This window comes from Patagioenas fasciata, chromosome 15, assembly GCF_037038585.1.
Source record: "Patagioenas fasciata isolate bPatFas1 chromosome 15, bPatFas1.hap1, whole genome shotgun sequence".
Lineage (NCBI taxonomy): Eukaryota > Metazoa > Chordata > Aves > Columbiformes > Columbidae > Patagioenas > Patagioenas fasciata.
Genome location: NC_092534.1, coordinates 14,386,808 through 14,401,421, shown reverse-complemented (window position 1 = coordinate 14,401,421; position 14,614 = coordinate 14,386,808). Strand labels below are relative to the sequence as shown.

The 14,614-nt window shown below is 47.7% G+C and overlaps 1 protein-coding gene across 1 annotated transcript; it reads left to right on the top strand.

Moving 5' to 3' along the window:
* The first annotated feature begins 719 nt into the window (after positions 1–719).
* On the top strand, positions 720–14,143 carry LOC136108876 (cytochrome P450 3A24-like). The gene is made up of 13 exons (XM_065851063.2): positions 720–902; positions 1,876–1,969; positions 3,087–3,139; positions 4,520–4,619; positions 5,029–5,142; positions 5,717–5,805; positions 6,403–6,551; positions 7,023–7,150; positions 7,498–7,582; positions 8,563–8,723; positions 8,932–9,158; positions 10,615–10,777; positions 13,003–14,143. Exons 1-13 carry the CDS (start codon positions 757–759, stop codon positions 13,096–13,098), a joined length of 1,605 nt encoding a protein of 534 aa, XP_065707135.2. The 5' UTR covers positions 720–756; the 3' UTR covers positions 13,099–14,143.
* Positions 14,144–14,614: the final 471 nt, after the last annotated feature.

The window sequence follows — 14,614 nt, the reverse complement described above, 5'->3', positions numbered from 1 at the left end:
CTGCATGGATGCCTTGACCTGGTGGCTTCCTGGAGCCTGGGGCATGGGCAGGCAAGTCAGCAAAGTCACCAAGCTGTGCGGTGGGACATCAAGAGAAAGTCCCATCAGCTCGAGTTGTGTTCCACACCAAGTCTGAGGTCCGGAGGGCTCTGCCTGAGGATGATGGATGCCTTTCAGTCCTGGACAAGTGTCTCCCGGCAGGTCTGTCTCCTCCAGCCTCTTCCCTCCTGGACCCAAAATACGAGGTACAGGAAGTGAAGGTATATGGTAATCTTGAAGGTATATGGTATATATGGTATATATGGTATATGGTATATGGTATCACAGCCAGAAACCCCCCCTGGGAGCTGGACTGGGGGACAGTAGCAGTTCCTGGTCCTTCCTGATTATACCCCTCAATAAAAGTGATGAAGCCAACAAAAGTGAGACTGGACACGGCAAGGGGAGCAAGTCTGGCTCAGCACCACTGTGGCTGTAGGAACAGCCAGGGCCTCAGCCCCACATGAACCTCACGGCTTTCCGGTGAGAGGCAGGAGAAAGGGGTTAGGGATGCTTACGCCCTTTGCTATTAATATCTTTTCCGCTTGCAAAACTTGTCCTTTCAGCAGTTTCAAGAGGTGTGTGTCGGGCTGGGCATTTTATTGACATCCGAATCCAGGGAGAAACCTGCCCAAGGGTTAAAGTTTGAGCAACCAAACAAACAGGATAACTCCTCCTTCTGCATCATGTGAGCCCGGCTGTGGCTAAAGGCCCAGCATGGGGAAAATAAAAACAAGCCAAGGCTGCGGCTTTGCAGGAGACTGGTGCTCTCAGAGCAGGCTGGGAGACACAATGGATCTCCTGCCAAGCTTTTCTTTTGTCACTTGGCTGCTCCTCATCGTTTCCTTCAGTCTCCTGATGCTGTAAGTAAAGGCTGGTCCCCAGGGGTGACCAGGGAGGAGGACAATCCTGTTCCTGTGGCTGGGGAGCGCTGAGGCCATCACCCTCAGCATCATGTGCCCAAATACATGAATTAGTGTTAAACTCATCCTCCTGTGCTACTTTCAAGGCAGAGGCGAGGGCTGATAAAGCAGGGTGTAGGGCTCCCCGTGCCAGCTGGAAGGGAAGGAGGAAGCTGGGCTGGGAGGGAAATAAAAAGGCACTTTTTGATTTATTTTTCTTTTCTCAGCACATCCAAAGGAGAAGTGGCTTCCGTGTTTTGCAGCGCAGCGAGCTCTGGTTGGCTGCAAAGGGGCAGGGTGTCCCTGGCTGGGCTGGGCTCTGCGAGCTGGGCAGTGGCTGGTGTCTAAGTTTGCCCGTGTACTTGTGGCAGCGGAAGCCCCTGTTTAAATAGTTATATTGGCAAAATTGCCCTTTTGGTTATGTTGCTCAGGGGAGCTGTAGAGAGCTGTAGAGGCAAAAAGCTTAACTTTGCTGTGATAATTTATGTCCCTGCTCGGCTGCTGTGCTACTGTGGCTCTACCACCTGAGCATCGCAGTAGGTCTTTGCAAAGACAAACACAAGGGCAGGTCTCACCTTGCAAACTTAATCTCCCTTCAGTCACCTGAGTCACAGATCCCAGATCTGGAGAACTTAATGAGGCCCCTTAATAAAGACCTGAGATGTCCATGTGTACCGTGTTTGCCTGGGATGCACTACAGCTCCTTTCAGCCCTTATCTTGCATCAAAATGTACCCCAAATTATCTTGTACCCCAAGTGATACCGCATTCATTGCAGGAAGAGACTACCCTCAGCAGCTCTGCTGCTGGTGGTACATAATTCCAGCTTTCTCTGCATGGCAGGAACCATCTATTTAAGCTGTTCACTGTGCTCAGGCTGAAGAACCTTTTCGTTTCATTGTACAAATGCACCTCACATACTCTTTGCTTGGCAGCTATGGGGTATGGACCTTCCAGACCTTCAAGAAGCTGGGCATTCCCGGGCCACGGCCTCTGCCGTTTTTGGGGACCTTCCTGGCGTATCGACACGTGAGTACTGGCAGCTGCCGCTCTGTACCTACCTTAGATGCTTACCTGTAGCTGGTGCTGGTTTTCCCATCCTTTGGGCATCTTTCTCTGCCCTTGATTCAGTTGGATGGAAATGATGCTATCAGGTAGGGAGCTCTTTGGAAACTCAGAGAACACAAAAATTACTTTTAGGGTCTGGCTGACCTGAATGAGGTGTGCTGTGTTTTTCAACTACTTTATCATGTAAGTTATTAGTTTCTCCCTGGATTTCTACCCGCTCCCCAGCAGCCGAAGTTCTATTTGAAACAAATAAGAAAATATTGGGGACGTACCCAAGACTGCTAATTTCTGAGAACTGCGTGTCTTTTGTGTCGTCCCCATGAAGAGGCTGAATTAGCCCCAGCAATGCCCCATCCAGCCACTTGCTGTTGGACCAGCCTGAGACTAAGCCAGGTGAATAGGTTTCTAAATAAAACCCAAATATTATCAAGTTACCAAACCTTACCGAATACCTAGGCAGTAGGTGGTTCCAGGTAACTGGAAATGCAGATCAAAATGTATTAGCTTCAAAGAAAGGTGTTTTAGCTTGTTTTTGCTTGGCTTACAGCATGCATGTGGCCTCTTACTGATGGTGTAGTTGATGCATGGTGAGCGTTATGTGTCCCATAAGTTTCATCCTTACACATAACATCAGTTCAAACCTTAATGGAAAGAAAGCAAAACAAAAAAGCCATCATCACTTTGGTTCAGTAACTGCAGTGGAAGATCTCACGAGGACAAGGCAGTAGCAGCTCTAACTTGTTGAGCTGAAGATGAAAGGACACCCTGGGATCGAGTTCTGCCACTAACTCTGCTCGCGCTTAAACTGTGTACCCTGTCATACCTTGTTTTCATTGCATTTTTAGCACAGGTTGGCCAGTGGAAGTTGAAAGTGTTGCTTATTTTTTTTCTCTCTCTGCTCTCTTTTTTCCCTCCAGTGCGGATGTCCCCTAAGTGTCTGGATGACTGCAGAGCTACCATGCGCCCCCAGCCTCTGCCACTTACAATGGGGCCATGGGACACACGGTGCTGCCAGCTGTGACCTGCTTTGATCACTCTTCGCTGGCAAACTGTTCATTTCTCCTTTCTTCTTTTGCAGGGAATCATGCAATTTGATCAGATGTGCTTTGAAAAATACGGTAAAGTCTGGGGGTGAGTTTCTTTCCGCAGAACAAAACTGCCTGTTTGGGGTGCTCTGTGGCCCCAAAATAGAGTGGGAAAAGCTGTGTCGCCACCATGTCTCAGCACTGTCATTCCAGTGGTGACAGCTTGGAAAAATCTGGGGTCACCACTGGGAAAGTCCCCAGCCGTCTCTCCAAGGCTTCTCTCTTGCTGGGATTTCAATGCAGTGCAGGGCTGGGATGATGGTGGCCAGTTGAAGGGAGGGAAAGGGGTGTCATTTTTTTTTGCATATAAGCTTTGAAAAGAACCTTTTTTTCTCTTCCCCTTTGGGAGTACTAAAAAACTGAACAGCAGCATTAGTGACCTCAGGGCTGGGAAAGTTTCCACCACAGAGAGCCCAGGGAGCTCCCCTTGTCCTCCAACACCCCCCAAATCAGCCCAGTCGTTCCTTTATCTCTCCGCTCCAGATGCTCTAGTGAGAAAAGGCACCAATCACTTCCCAACCACAAAGCCTGCCCAGAAAACTCCACTGCTTGGTGTCAAACTGAGCCTCGTGCCTTTGAAGCTGCTGTTCTGCCCGTCCCGAGCAGAAAGCAAGCTGCAGGCCGCCGACGTCTTTTTCATCTCGCTCCCTGCATCTCCCAGAGCTGGGGCACGAGGTACCTTTCAATCTGCCTCCCCGCTCCCTGCACTGCGCTGGTTTTGTGCAGGGGACTCTTATCATCCTTCTCTTGGGAGTCTCTCAAAACGAAGCAAAATTGTTGCACACCAAAAAAAAAGAAAAAAAAAAATCCTAGGAGGCTTCATGAAACCCCAGCGCAATTTTTTTTTTAAGATTAAATGTTCTCAAGCCTCTTGAAGATGGCAGCTTCCCCTGGCTGTGGCCCAAGGCTCCCTACCCTTTAGCCCATACCATGCCTTTTAAGTTTTTCTGTCTCTGTTGATTGGAAAATGGAGGAGACAGAGCAGTTTTTCCCCTCTCATTCCCTCATAGACCATGCAGAGAAATCTCTTTGCCCTCCAGGCAGGCTATTCAGCCTGGATTTATTGACTCCAACAACCAGTTGTGGAAACAGAGCTCAGACAGCCCAAGCGCGGGGCATCGCTGTGGTGGCAAAAACCACCTTTTATCTAAACCCACAGTGCTTTGGCAACTCTCTAATACCACAGACTATTGCTAGAGACGCTCATGCTGTCTGCGTTTGGCACTTTCTTTCCCTTTCTCCTGTTTTACTGCATAATAAAACAGTTTCAGCCTCATCCCTTTGGCTGTTTTGTCAGAAGGGACTCAGCTGGCCCAAACCCTCTGGGCTCCAGCAGTCGATGTGCATCGCTCTGACCACAGACCGAGCTGCTCCTGCTCCAGCTGACCGTGAGCGATGGACTGAATGTGGATTTCTCTTGGTTTAGGATTTTTGATGGCAGGCAGCCTGTGATGGCCATTTTGGACCCCATCCTCATCAAACACATCCTGGTGAAAGAGTGCTATACCGTTTTTACCAATCGCCGGGTAGGTATCTAGCCCTGAGCTTTCCTCTGCATTACAGAGGGCATGGAACAATCTTCTTGGATTTTGTTCTCCTTCGTTGAGCCCTTCAGCAAGCAGCTTTTCTCTGTTGTGCCCCAGTTTATTGATGGTACCAACAATGAAACTAGGGAGGAGTAGAGGCCACGCAGGCTGGGACATTGGGACTTCAGCCTGCATGTACCCTAGGGCTGATTTCATTTATGACTCTTATGCTTCTGTTTCCATTTCTGTCGTTCGCTGGTTAAGGTAGAGCTGATATGACTTCAGGGCCCAAGTCAATGCTCCCTGGTGATGGTGTTGATTGGGGTTTTTTTGCATTGCAGTCATGCAGAAGGAGACTGGAAACCTCCACCCATCTCCCTGTATAACTGTGTGCCTTCTCCCTGTGCAGGTCTTTGGTCTGAATGGGATCCTGGAGTCAGCCCTCCTTATGGCTCAAGATGAGACGTGGAAAAGGATTCGTACTGTGCTGTCTCCAACCTTCACCAGCGGGAAGCTGAAGGAGGTAAAACAGGGTCCACTGGTACTTTGCATCAATAGCTGGAGGAGGACTGGGCCGTTTCTGAATACAAACCTTCCCCCCAAATGGGGAAGTTTGCCAGGACCACATCCATTAGCACCTGTGTTGTTGGGTGCAACTCAGCAATACGGTGGCTGCCTACCACCACAGGGAGTCAAGAGAAGGGTGTGGGTGGTGAAATGGCACACAAGGCATTGAAAACTGAGGCTGTTTGCCCTATGATCTGTATTTTCTTCTTGCTAAGTGCATGGGTGCCCATTTTCCATGTGCTCAGGAGCCACGTTCCCTACCAGCTGGAGTGGATGCTTAGCTGGAATGGGAGCTGCGCGTGGATTTTGCAAGGAGAACCTTGCTTGATCAGTCAGATGAGCTCTGTGGAGCAGTTATTAAGATGAAATAAAGTAATGTCTGAGGCCTGGAAATGGTACTTTCCCCTCACCTGCCCTTCCTCCAGAAGCCAAAGACTTGGCAAGTCACAGGTGGTGGTAGAGAATTGCCCGGCCTTGTTTGGTGGAGGTCAAAGAGTCAACAGTGCCTTCTGCTTTGGCTTGCATTTCAGATGTTCTCTATCATTAATCACTATGGTGAAAAGTTAGTGAAAAACATTGAGAAGAAAGTGGCTACTGATGAGTTCCTGACCATGAAGGAGTGAGTAACTGCGTGGGGCTGACAGGAAAGAGTTTGCTTACAGTGTGGGGAAGGCGCTGTTTTGGAGACCCCCTTGTCAACTATGGAGGCAAAGTCCATAGTGGTCATGGGCATGGGATGTTCCTTGCAGTGGGCTTGCTGTGCTGTGCTCTGCTCTGCTCAGACTGGGTAGCTGTGCTCTGATCCCCATTTCATTACTGCGGCTGCATTTTGAGGAAGGTGTAGGACCCATGCCAGAAGCCCCACAACTCACAGATGTAGTATTTTTTGATGTCATTTTTATAATCTCTTTTACAGATGGAAATCAGAATACAGTCTTTGTCACCCCAAGCTGCAGTTTAGTGCTTTCCAACTACGACCTGGGTTTTTGACACTGAAAAAAAAAAAGGGGGGGGGGGAATGAATGCAGCTGGTAAAACTTGGGAAAATATAATGCCAATTACTGCCAAATCAGGACATCACCTACTATGTTAGGACTCTGTACTGAGACCTTGATTAAAAGAAATTCTCATTCCAGCAATTCCCTGTCAAGGGTGTTCTCTTATTCACTAGTCTGGTTATGTTCATCCCATTCACTCTCCCTTCTTCTCTACCTAGCATTTTTGGAGCCTACAGCATGGATGTCGTAACCGGCACTTCTTTCAGTGTGAATATTGACTCCATGAACAACCCCAGTGACCCCTTTGTCACCAACATGAAGAAATGTCTCAAATTCAGTTTCCTAAACCCACTGTTCTTATTCATAGGTATGACACATCTCATCCAGCTCTGAATCCATGTCAGAGCTGGTGACCACCTGCATTTTAATAGCTCCTTTAGTAGCTTTAAGTCCTCTTTGCCAGACAGGAGATACTCAGCACTTTGCAGGATTAGATTCGCCCTAGCAGATCTATAGAAATATTTCCCCAGGGGAAACCATAGTCAAGATATGTATAGCACATGTGGGTCTTTGCAGCACCCTCCTACAAGCAGAGACATGATGGAGAGCTGCTCTGCACTTAGTGTGGCATTGTGGCCATATAGCAATATATAGAGAATATTCTCAAGGGCTATTCTGTACTATCCATGGTTAGGTAAAAAGAGAGCTGAAGGCAACAAAAAGCAATTTTTTTGCTTCAGACTCCAGATTTATCCCTCTCCTTTCTATGCTTTGTGCCACTTCTTAGTTTCTTGGGGCTCTTTGAGCTAAAATATGTTGTTCTTTTTCCTCCTTTTAGTGTTGTTCCCCTTTGTCACCCCAGTGCTGGAGAAGATGAATTTTACTCTGTTTCCCTCAGAGGCCTTGGACTTCTTCAAGAATGTCTTCATAAAAATGAAGAAAGAACGAGGAAAGGGCAGTGACATGGTAAGTCCAGCCCAGGAGGCCTCTTCTCTTCCCTGTGCTGTTCTTCTGAGTGCAGGAGAGACCTGGTGGCTTCTTCAGAAGCTGCGCTGTGTCACCTGCTCTCAGTAACAGCTCCCAGCTCATCAGACCTGGGGGGGGCCAGAAGCATGCCCTGCTTTGGCTTTCATGTGGAGAAAGTATCTGTGTTCATAGGGGGTCTCCAATTTCCAAAACTCAACGCTCACTGAAGCCGTGAGCCTGCAGCTGGGGCTGTGAGTGGTGCAGGTGGCTCAACAAGAACCTTGTGCTGGACGGGGTTTGCCTCCTCCCCACCTGCACCTTCTCTGACCGCCTCTATTTCTTCCCAGAACCGGGTTGATTTCTTGCAACTCATGGTTGACTCCCAGAGCTCACAGGACAGCTCCAAGTTTGCTGAGACCAGCTCATACAAAGGTATGTCTTGAGATCTGTTCTCTCAGCAGAGGGCATGGTAGTTCCTCATGAGATTAAAGGAAGGAATAGGAGAGGATTTTGGTCACTAATCCTACGAGGGATTCAAGGTCTCAGTAGTGGTGCCGTAATGATGCTTATCACATATCAACCGTGTTTTATTATATCCCATTTCCTGTGATAAATCCTGAGGCCAGTTTGTGCAACAAAGGGCAAACAGGGTGAATATCTCCTTACTCCCATTTCTTAGTTTATCTTCTCGGAAGGCCAGTGATGTTGGCTATATTTCATAAGGCACACAAAGCATATATGCTGTATGTACCTTGCTTATCTGTGAGCTCATCTGTGTTCCTCATCCTAGGTAAACTCTTAGATTTAGAAAATAATGGCTCAGTTAAGGCATAGTCCCAGTCCATCAGCCTCAGTCAAGACAGGATGCTTGTAAACTTTTGAGGTGACATGACAGGGTGTTTGTAGGGTACCCTGCATCCTCGCAATGCCTGGACATTACTGCAGTACCACTGTTAAATCCTGTATTGTCCTTATTACCACTGCCACATCATGCTCAGGGCTCCTAATCCCTCAGCAGCGCAAGGCTCACCTCATGGCTTAGAAGAGCTGCTGGACATGCTTCATCTCTAACTTTTCCTGGCTTGTGGCCCTCTTTTCTTTTTGGCCCAGGGGCATGGTCCCAGAAGACAACAGAGACTTTCTGAATCAGGCTCAGGCTGCACATACCTCGATTCTGCTCTTAATGACAGCACTGCTGATCTTGGCAGCAGTTTTCTGGCTGTACAACAGCTCCTAACCCACCCCTTTTTGGTACCAGAGGTTGCCAGTCAGGGTTAGCTGGATGTGTCCTTTACCAGCCATTAGGTTGTTATGGATAGCATTACCTAGATTGACAAGTGGGATCATGAATTCCCAAGGGTGAACCACTGTAGCTTTCAACTTCTCGCATGTGCTTTTATGCCTCTTTTCAGCATTAAGCGATGAGGAGATTCTGGCCCAGGCTCTTATCTTTGTCTTGGCTGGTTATGAGACCACCAGCTCCACCCTCAGCTACATAGCGTATAAGCTGGCCACACACCCTGATGTGCAGCAACGACTCCAGGATGAGATTGATGCCAGTCTGCCCAACAAGGTAAAGGAGGGTGGGAAGATGCTGGGGTTGTCCCCACCTATGCCTTGTAGGCCCTGAACCAAAAGCCAGGTTGGAAACAAAACAGAGTGGAGGAGGTGATGTAACTGAGATTTCCCCTGCCCTGGTCTCTGATGCCCAAAGGAGAAGCACTGGGAGGGTTTTGGGGTTCAAGTGCCATGTTCGTAATCATCCTGATTCCTCTCCCCAGGCTACTCCCACGTATGATGCCATCATGCAGATGGAATATCTCGACATGGTGGTGAACGAAGTCCTCCGTCTCTTCCCCGTTGGGGGGCGGATTGAGAGGGTCTGCAAGGAGACAGTAGAGATCAATGGTGTGACTATTCCAAAGGGCATGACAATCGTGATCCCAGTCTACGTGATGCATCGTGACCCGGCGTACTGGGTGGAGCCAGAGGAGTTCAGGCCTGAGAGGTGAGGGCCAGGTGATGGGAATAGATGCACGTTCAGCTTCAGCCCTGGGAGCAGAAATGACAGCAAAAGTGGGGAATGCATGATTATAACATTTAAATTAGGCATTTATCATTGTCTGACATCTAGTCCCAGCATTACCACGAGGGGAGTTTTATGATCTACATCCATAAACTGTGCATGGAATTTAATTAACTGCATTGAAGGAAGCGACAGTGAGAGCAGCTCCCAGCAGCTGTAACACTGAGGGGTTTATGGCCAGATATTAAAACCAGAGCCGCTGGGTGATTGGCACGATGCCGTGCAAATCAGCAGTGGAAGGGCAAAGACAGGTAGGAAATAAAAGTTAATTTTTAACTCAGGTTATGATACAACCCTTGCTTAGGAGTCTCTGTCTGACCCTGAGAAATGAGGCAATAACCCAAGGCAGACCTGGGAGACCCTGGGCCTACGAGTCTTCAGGTGAACATGAAGATGTTGAGGGCTGGTCCAGAGACAGCAGGACCAGACCTGTGCCATTGCAGCAGAAGATGAAATGCCGCTGGAAACTAACCCCACTATGACGATGTGGTGGCTTTTGGGACAAAATGTGGCAGCAGTATCCACCAGAAGTTAGGGAGGGAGATGTGTGCTGCTGAAATCACCTATGGACCCCTATGGTCATCTTGTGTTGAATGCAGAAGGCACTGCCCAAATGGGAGTGCTCTGGCAACCGGCAGGTTACACCAGTTATTCCAGTAGCTTCAACCTTACTCCAGTTGACAAACCAGGCATGGGTAGTTGGCCAGGAGCTCTTTAGGGATCACTTACCTTGCTTGGGAGTTCATCAGAGGGATGTGCTGAGCTCAGTGGCGAGATACTTCTCTGGTGACTTAGCATGACTGGGTTTGTACCTGGACCTCATGCACTGCGAATGAAAAGCTTTCTGACATGAAAACTAACTGATTGCTAAGAAGTATTACTGAAAATGCTCAGTGGCAAATTTCTCTGTGAAGCTGATTTTTCTTCCCTGTTTTTCATGATGAGGCTGGGAATGGCTGGTGTGTCTCTAAAGCAACCCTGCCTTTAGTCACGCAGGGGGAGAACATCTTTGTGTTCGCTCAGTCCTTTGATCTAAAGGGAAGACATGAAGCTGCAGACCTGTATGGTTTAGGGTTTGAAATCTGGGTTCAGCTTTTGAGCTGAGAGGGAGTTCTGAGAAAAGAGTAGTTGTGAAATCCATTAGCATATTTCAGGTATTCCCTGTTCACCTGATGCACCTGGAGATGCACAGCCAGCTCCGAGCAGCAGGATGAAAGCAGAGGCATAAGGTAGTTATTGAGACAGAAATAAGGGACTTAGCTGGGTTCTTGCAATACGTACAGAAAGACAAAAAGCTTTTGCCTTCCCAGACCGCTCATCACTTCAGATCTGAAAGCTGACACAAGAGTTCTTTCTAACTTGCTGTTGTTTTAATCAGGTTCAGTAAAGACAACAGAGAGTCTATGGACCCCTACATCTTCTTGCCATTTGGGGCTGGCCCCAGGAATTGCATAGGAATGAGGTTTGCTCTCCTCACCGTGAAAGTGGCTGTGGTCGTCCTGCTGCAAAACTTCTCGTTCAGAACTTGCAAAGAGACTCCGGTGAGGATATGGGTTGATGTCTTTTATTACCTGCCCTTTAGTCCCACTGGGGTGGCCCTGTGCGCTCTCTTTTGCCGACATCTCAGGATAAACAGGGAACTGTCTCTCACGCACATTAAATCCCTCTCTTCCCCGAGGATTTCCGAGACCAGGACCGCTGAACCTTGCCTGCAGACTTGGGTTTTACTGCTTCACGCAGAGATCAGGGAGGAAGATCGCACTGTGAATTAGAGAGGCATACGGGAATAACTGTATTTAAATCTTCTCGGTTAATTTAAATGGTTCACCACAAGTTACTGATACATTTTTTTAAGCCTTTACAGAAGGAAATTTGAAGTTGGTGGAGTATGTCAGGCTGAAAACCCTGAAGTCCTCTGTCTCTATTTGGGTGCATCCAAGTTGTGGGGTGCTCCCCTCCCCACAGTTCCTTGCTGGTTTGCCTTGACCTGGTGTAGGAAGACCCTGCTCCAGAGGACAGACAGGGGGTATCCCCCAAGTACCCTCCGAGGCTCTCCTTGCAACACAAACATGGCTATTTGCTGTGAGAGACCCCAAGACAACAAAATCCATCTTTTATGGGCCACCAGGAGGTCGCTAAATGGTAGCAATTTCCAAGCAAGTGCAATCTGAGCTAAATTTGAATTGGCAACCCCTCCCACTTCGAGGCTATGTGGGATCCCACCAGGTTTTGGTTTTGCCCGGGATCCCCGTGAACCCCACACGCAGCGCTGATGGGTCAGGCCCTGCAAGACGGGGCCGTTTGACATGAAGTAAATGCGATGGCCGTTGGAAATTATATATCAAGCAAGCCCTCCTGAAAACACGGCAACTCCCTGTGACTCAGAACAGGTAGCACTGTGTTTGGTGTTAGCTTCCAACCCTGACCCTGCTTTCTGCATCGACTGCCACCGAAGGCATTGCCATTAATACATTTTGTTCACAAAGCGAGCTTGGGAAATCAGAGCAGAAGGGACAGCAAGCGTATTCAAAGGACATTTGTTGTAAGAAACAGAAAAATCCTTATTAAATTATTACTTGGCACGGGTGCTCAGCTGGAATCTCTACAGATTCAGATTGCAACTCAACTAGTAACCTGGAGGTGAAAGACTGTAATAGTCCATTAACAATGCAGTGACCTATCCACCCTCCCCCAAGTCTAATGACATTTTTCTAGTCCTCTGCAATCCATAAAATTGATTCTTTTTATAACTGCCTTTAATTAAAAGGAGACAAGTTAAATATGTATTGTATTATTGGTGCCCATAGGTTTATGGGGCTCTTTCAGCCCTTTTTTCTATAGAAGATGTCATGTATATCAGATCAGAGCAGGAGGGAAAAATTCATGCTGGAACATCCCTTTGGAATATGTACATGCAAGCTGCAGTCTCCTCCCACTTCTCCACTGATGGCACATTGGGCTCCGAGCCACATTGCTTAGATTTCCTGAAACAAAGCTTACTGGGATATGGGGATTTTAATGCAGCTTGTCAGGCTGGGGGTGTATTACCCTTGTCCCGATGGGTACAAGGAAAGCCAGAGTAGACTTGGTAAAACACTCTTCCCTTCCCTGCAAGATGACTCCATCCAACACCAGTTTGTTCTTTATATTGAGGTTTCCAGCCCACCCCAAGGGAACCCATCACTTTTCTGTGTGAGGATGCTTTTTCTTTGGTACTCAGTCTGTGCAGCAATCTTAGTTTTGTTTTTCCTGGAGAGCTTAGAGCTCCACCAGCTCCCATTACAATCTGGCTCCCATAGCACAGATACCCCCTTCAGCATTAAACAAAATGACACTGCATGCTCCTCCTTAGCTGGGGCTCCCTGGGTGGTTTTTGGCTGTTTTTTCCTCCATGTGCAGCCTGTTGATCACTGCACCGAGCTCATCCTCCCATGCCATGTGAAAACCAGAATTCCCTAACCAGTTTATACAAGCCCTGAGGGCTACTAAAGCTCAACTTGTAGCTGTTTTGCATGAAAAGTAGTGATAGTCATGCTATAAGTACAGGATGTTTAAAACAGACGGACCCAATTTTGTGTAAATACTGCTGTGAAGTTTGGTCCATCTCTTTGAAACACCCTGTACATCTGTAAGTTAGGAAAAGCGTTGAAAAGAAGGGGCAGCTGAGGTGTATGTGGGCTGTAGGGATCCTATCAGAGTCATGACTGTCCTTTTTCCCAGCTTACATGGCTATTTTGGTTTTGTTTTGTGTTTCCTCCTGCTCAAGATCCCACTGGTGTTGGACACAAAAGGTGTGGCGAAACCGAAGAAGCCCATTGTCCTGAAGATGGTCCCCAGAGCCCATGCTAATCCGGAGAAGTGAAGGAAGCAGGAACAGATCAGAGACTCTTGTTTGATGGTGCTTCCTCTAACTCTGGAGAGGAGACCCCAGCTGATACATACGGTCTAGAAATAGGGGGTGCAACCCCCCCATTTCACAACAGGGCATTAACGGTTTGGCCCAGCATAATTACATGGGCATTATCCTAATGAACTTGAGCCCCAGATCCCGCTGTCCCTGATCACAATAGACATTTTGCAAGACCATTTTCACTCAAGTTATTTGGGCGCTTTTTTCTCCCTCTGAAGAGGCACTTTTCTAAGCAATTTGATTCCAGAAACTGTCAGTCTTTTCTGGCAGTGCAATTTAAATCAAGATAGGGAGAACAAATTGCACATAGTTAAGTAATGCTACCATTGCTCGTGTTCGTACTGCCTGCTGGGTGACTCCGTATGTCTTCTGGTTTTATTCTCCTGGGAATGCAGAGTTGTCCAGGACTATTTCCTCAGCTGTGTGCTGTGACCCTGACAAGTGTTAAAGTGGTCACATCCTCGCAGGAATGAACGCCTGCAGCAGATTTTCTGATGCTGATTTATTTAGATTTTCTTATGATTTTAGATGGCTTTTTGCGTGATTCAGATTGCAGATGAATTAACTGAAGGAGCCCAGGGCAGAGACAAGCAGTTACCCCTAATGACTGGAGATTTGCAGAGCTGGAGAGAAGTGCCCCGTATGAGTTTCCCGATTGTTTGCTTATTTTACCGCAGGCGTGCAGCCATCTCCCATAGAAGGGACTGTCAAAATAGGCACCATTTATATTGTTATCATGACACCTTTTAGTTTCTGATTTACATTAAGCCATTTTAAGACCAACTTAACTGATAATAAAGATGCAGCGGGCAGCACTGAGACCCTTCAGATGTTCTGGAGAACCCTCGTCTGGAAGAAAGGTGTTGCCTTTGGCTATTGACAGCTGAATGTCATGCTACACTTTGTCATTTTTGTAGATTCTAGAAGTCCTGTATGCTCACATTTTGTCTTATTCTTGGGTTAACTGCAATAAAGATCTCACTTACCTGCTCTGTAACCAACTGATGCCAGTCTCTGAATCTGTTCTTTCCTCTATACACAAGTGAATCCAACTGTAGGTCTCGTAAGCCGTTGGCCGAACAGCGATGTGGTCTCATTACCTTTCCCAGCTGGGCTTCCTCGCTTCTTTGGTGGGATTCTCAAATCTCTCTGCCTCAAAAATCTGTGCCACGGAGTGGAGATAGAAGTCATCTCTTGCATTTCAGTCTTCCTCTGTCACCTTGTAGCACCTCAAATGACTGAGGGTGCCGTCTGGCTCGTCTCAGCCAACATTTGTCTTTCTGTGAAAGCAGAGGACTTTGATTCCAGCATCTGCTCCATGCTGCAACCAGCTGACCGCATGCAGGTTCAAAGTGCTCTCCATGCTCTCTCCTAAACACTTCATGCACCTGCTTCAGCTGGCCCTTCCACAGGAGGAGATGTCTTCTGCTTCCAAGCTATCAAATTCCAGCACTGGATGAAATGCATG

What these genes read in the sequence shown, in the direction of transcription:
- LOC136108876 (XM_065851063.2), top strand. Translation starts at nt 757, where the DNA reads ATGGGGAAAATAAAAACAAGCCAAGGCTGCGGCTTTGCAGGAGACTGG. An exon ending in TCCTTCAGTCTCCTGATGCT is followed by an intron (nt 903 to 1,875) that starts GTAAGTAAAGGC and finishes TTTGCTTGGCAG; the next exon opens with CTATGGGGTATGGACCTTCC. An exon ending in CCGTTTTTACCAATCGCCGG is followed by an intron (nt 4,620 to 5,028) that starts GTAGGTATCTAG and finishes CTCCCTGTGCAG; the next exon opens with GTCTTTGGTCTGAATGGGAT.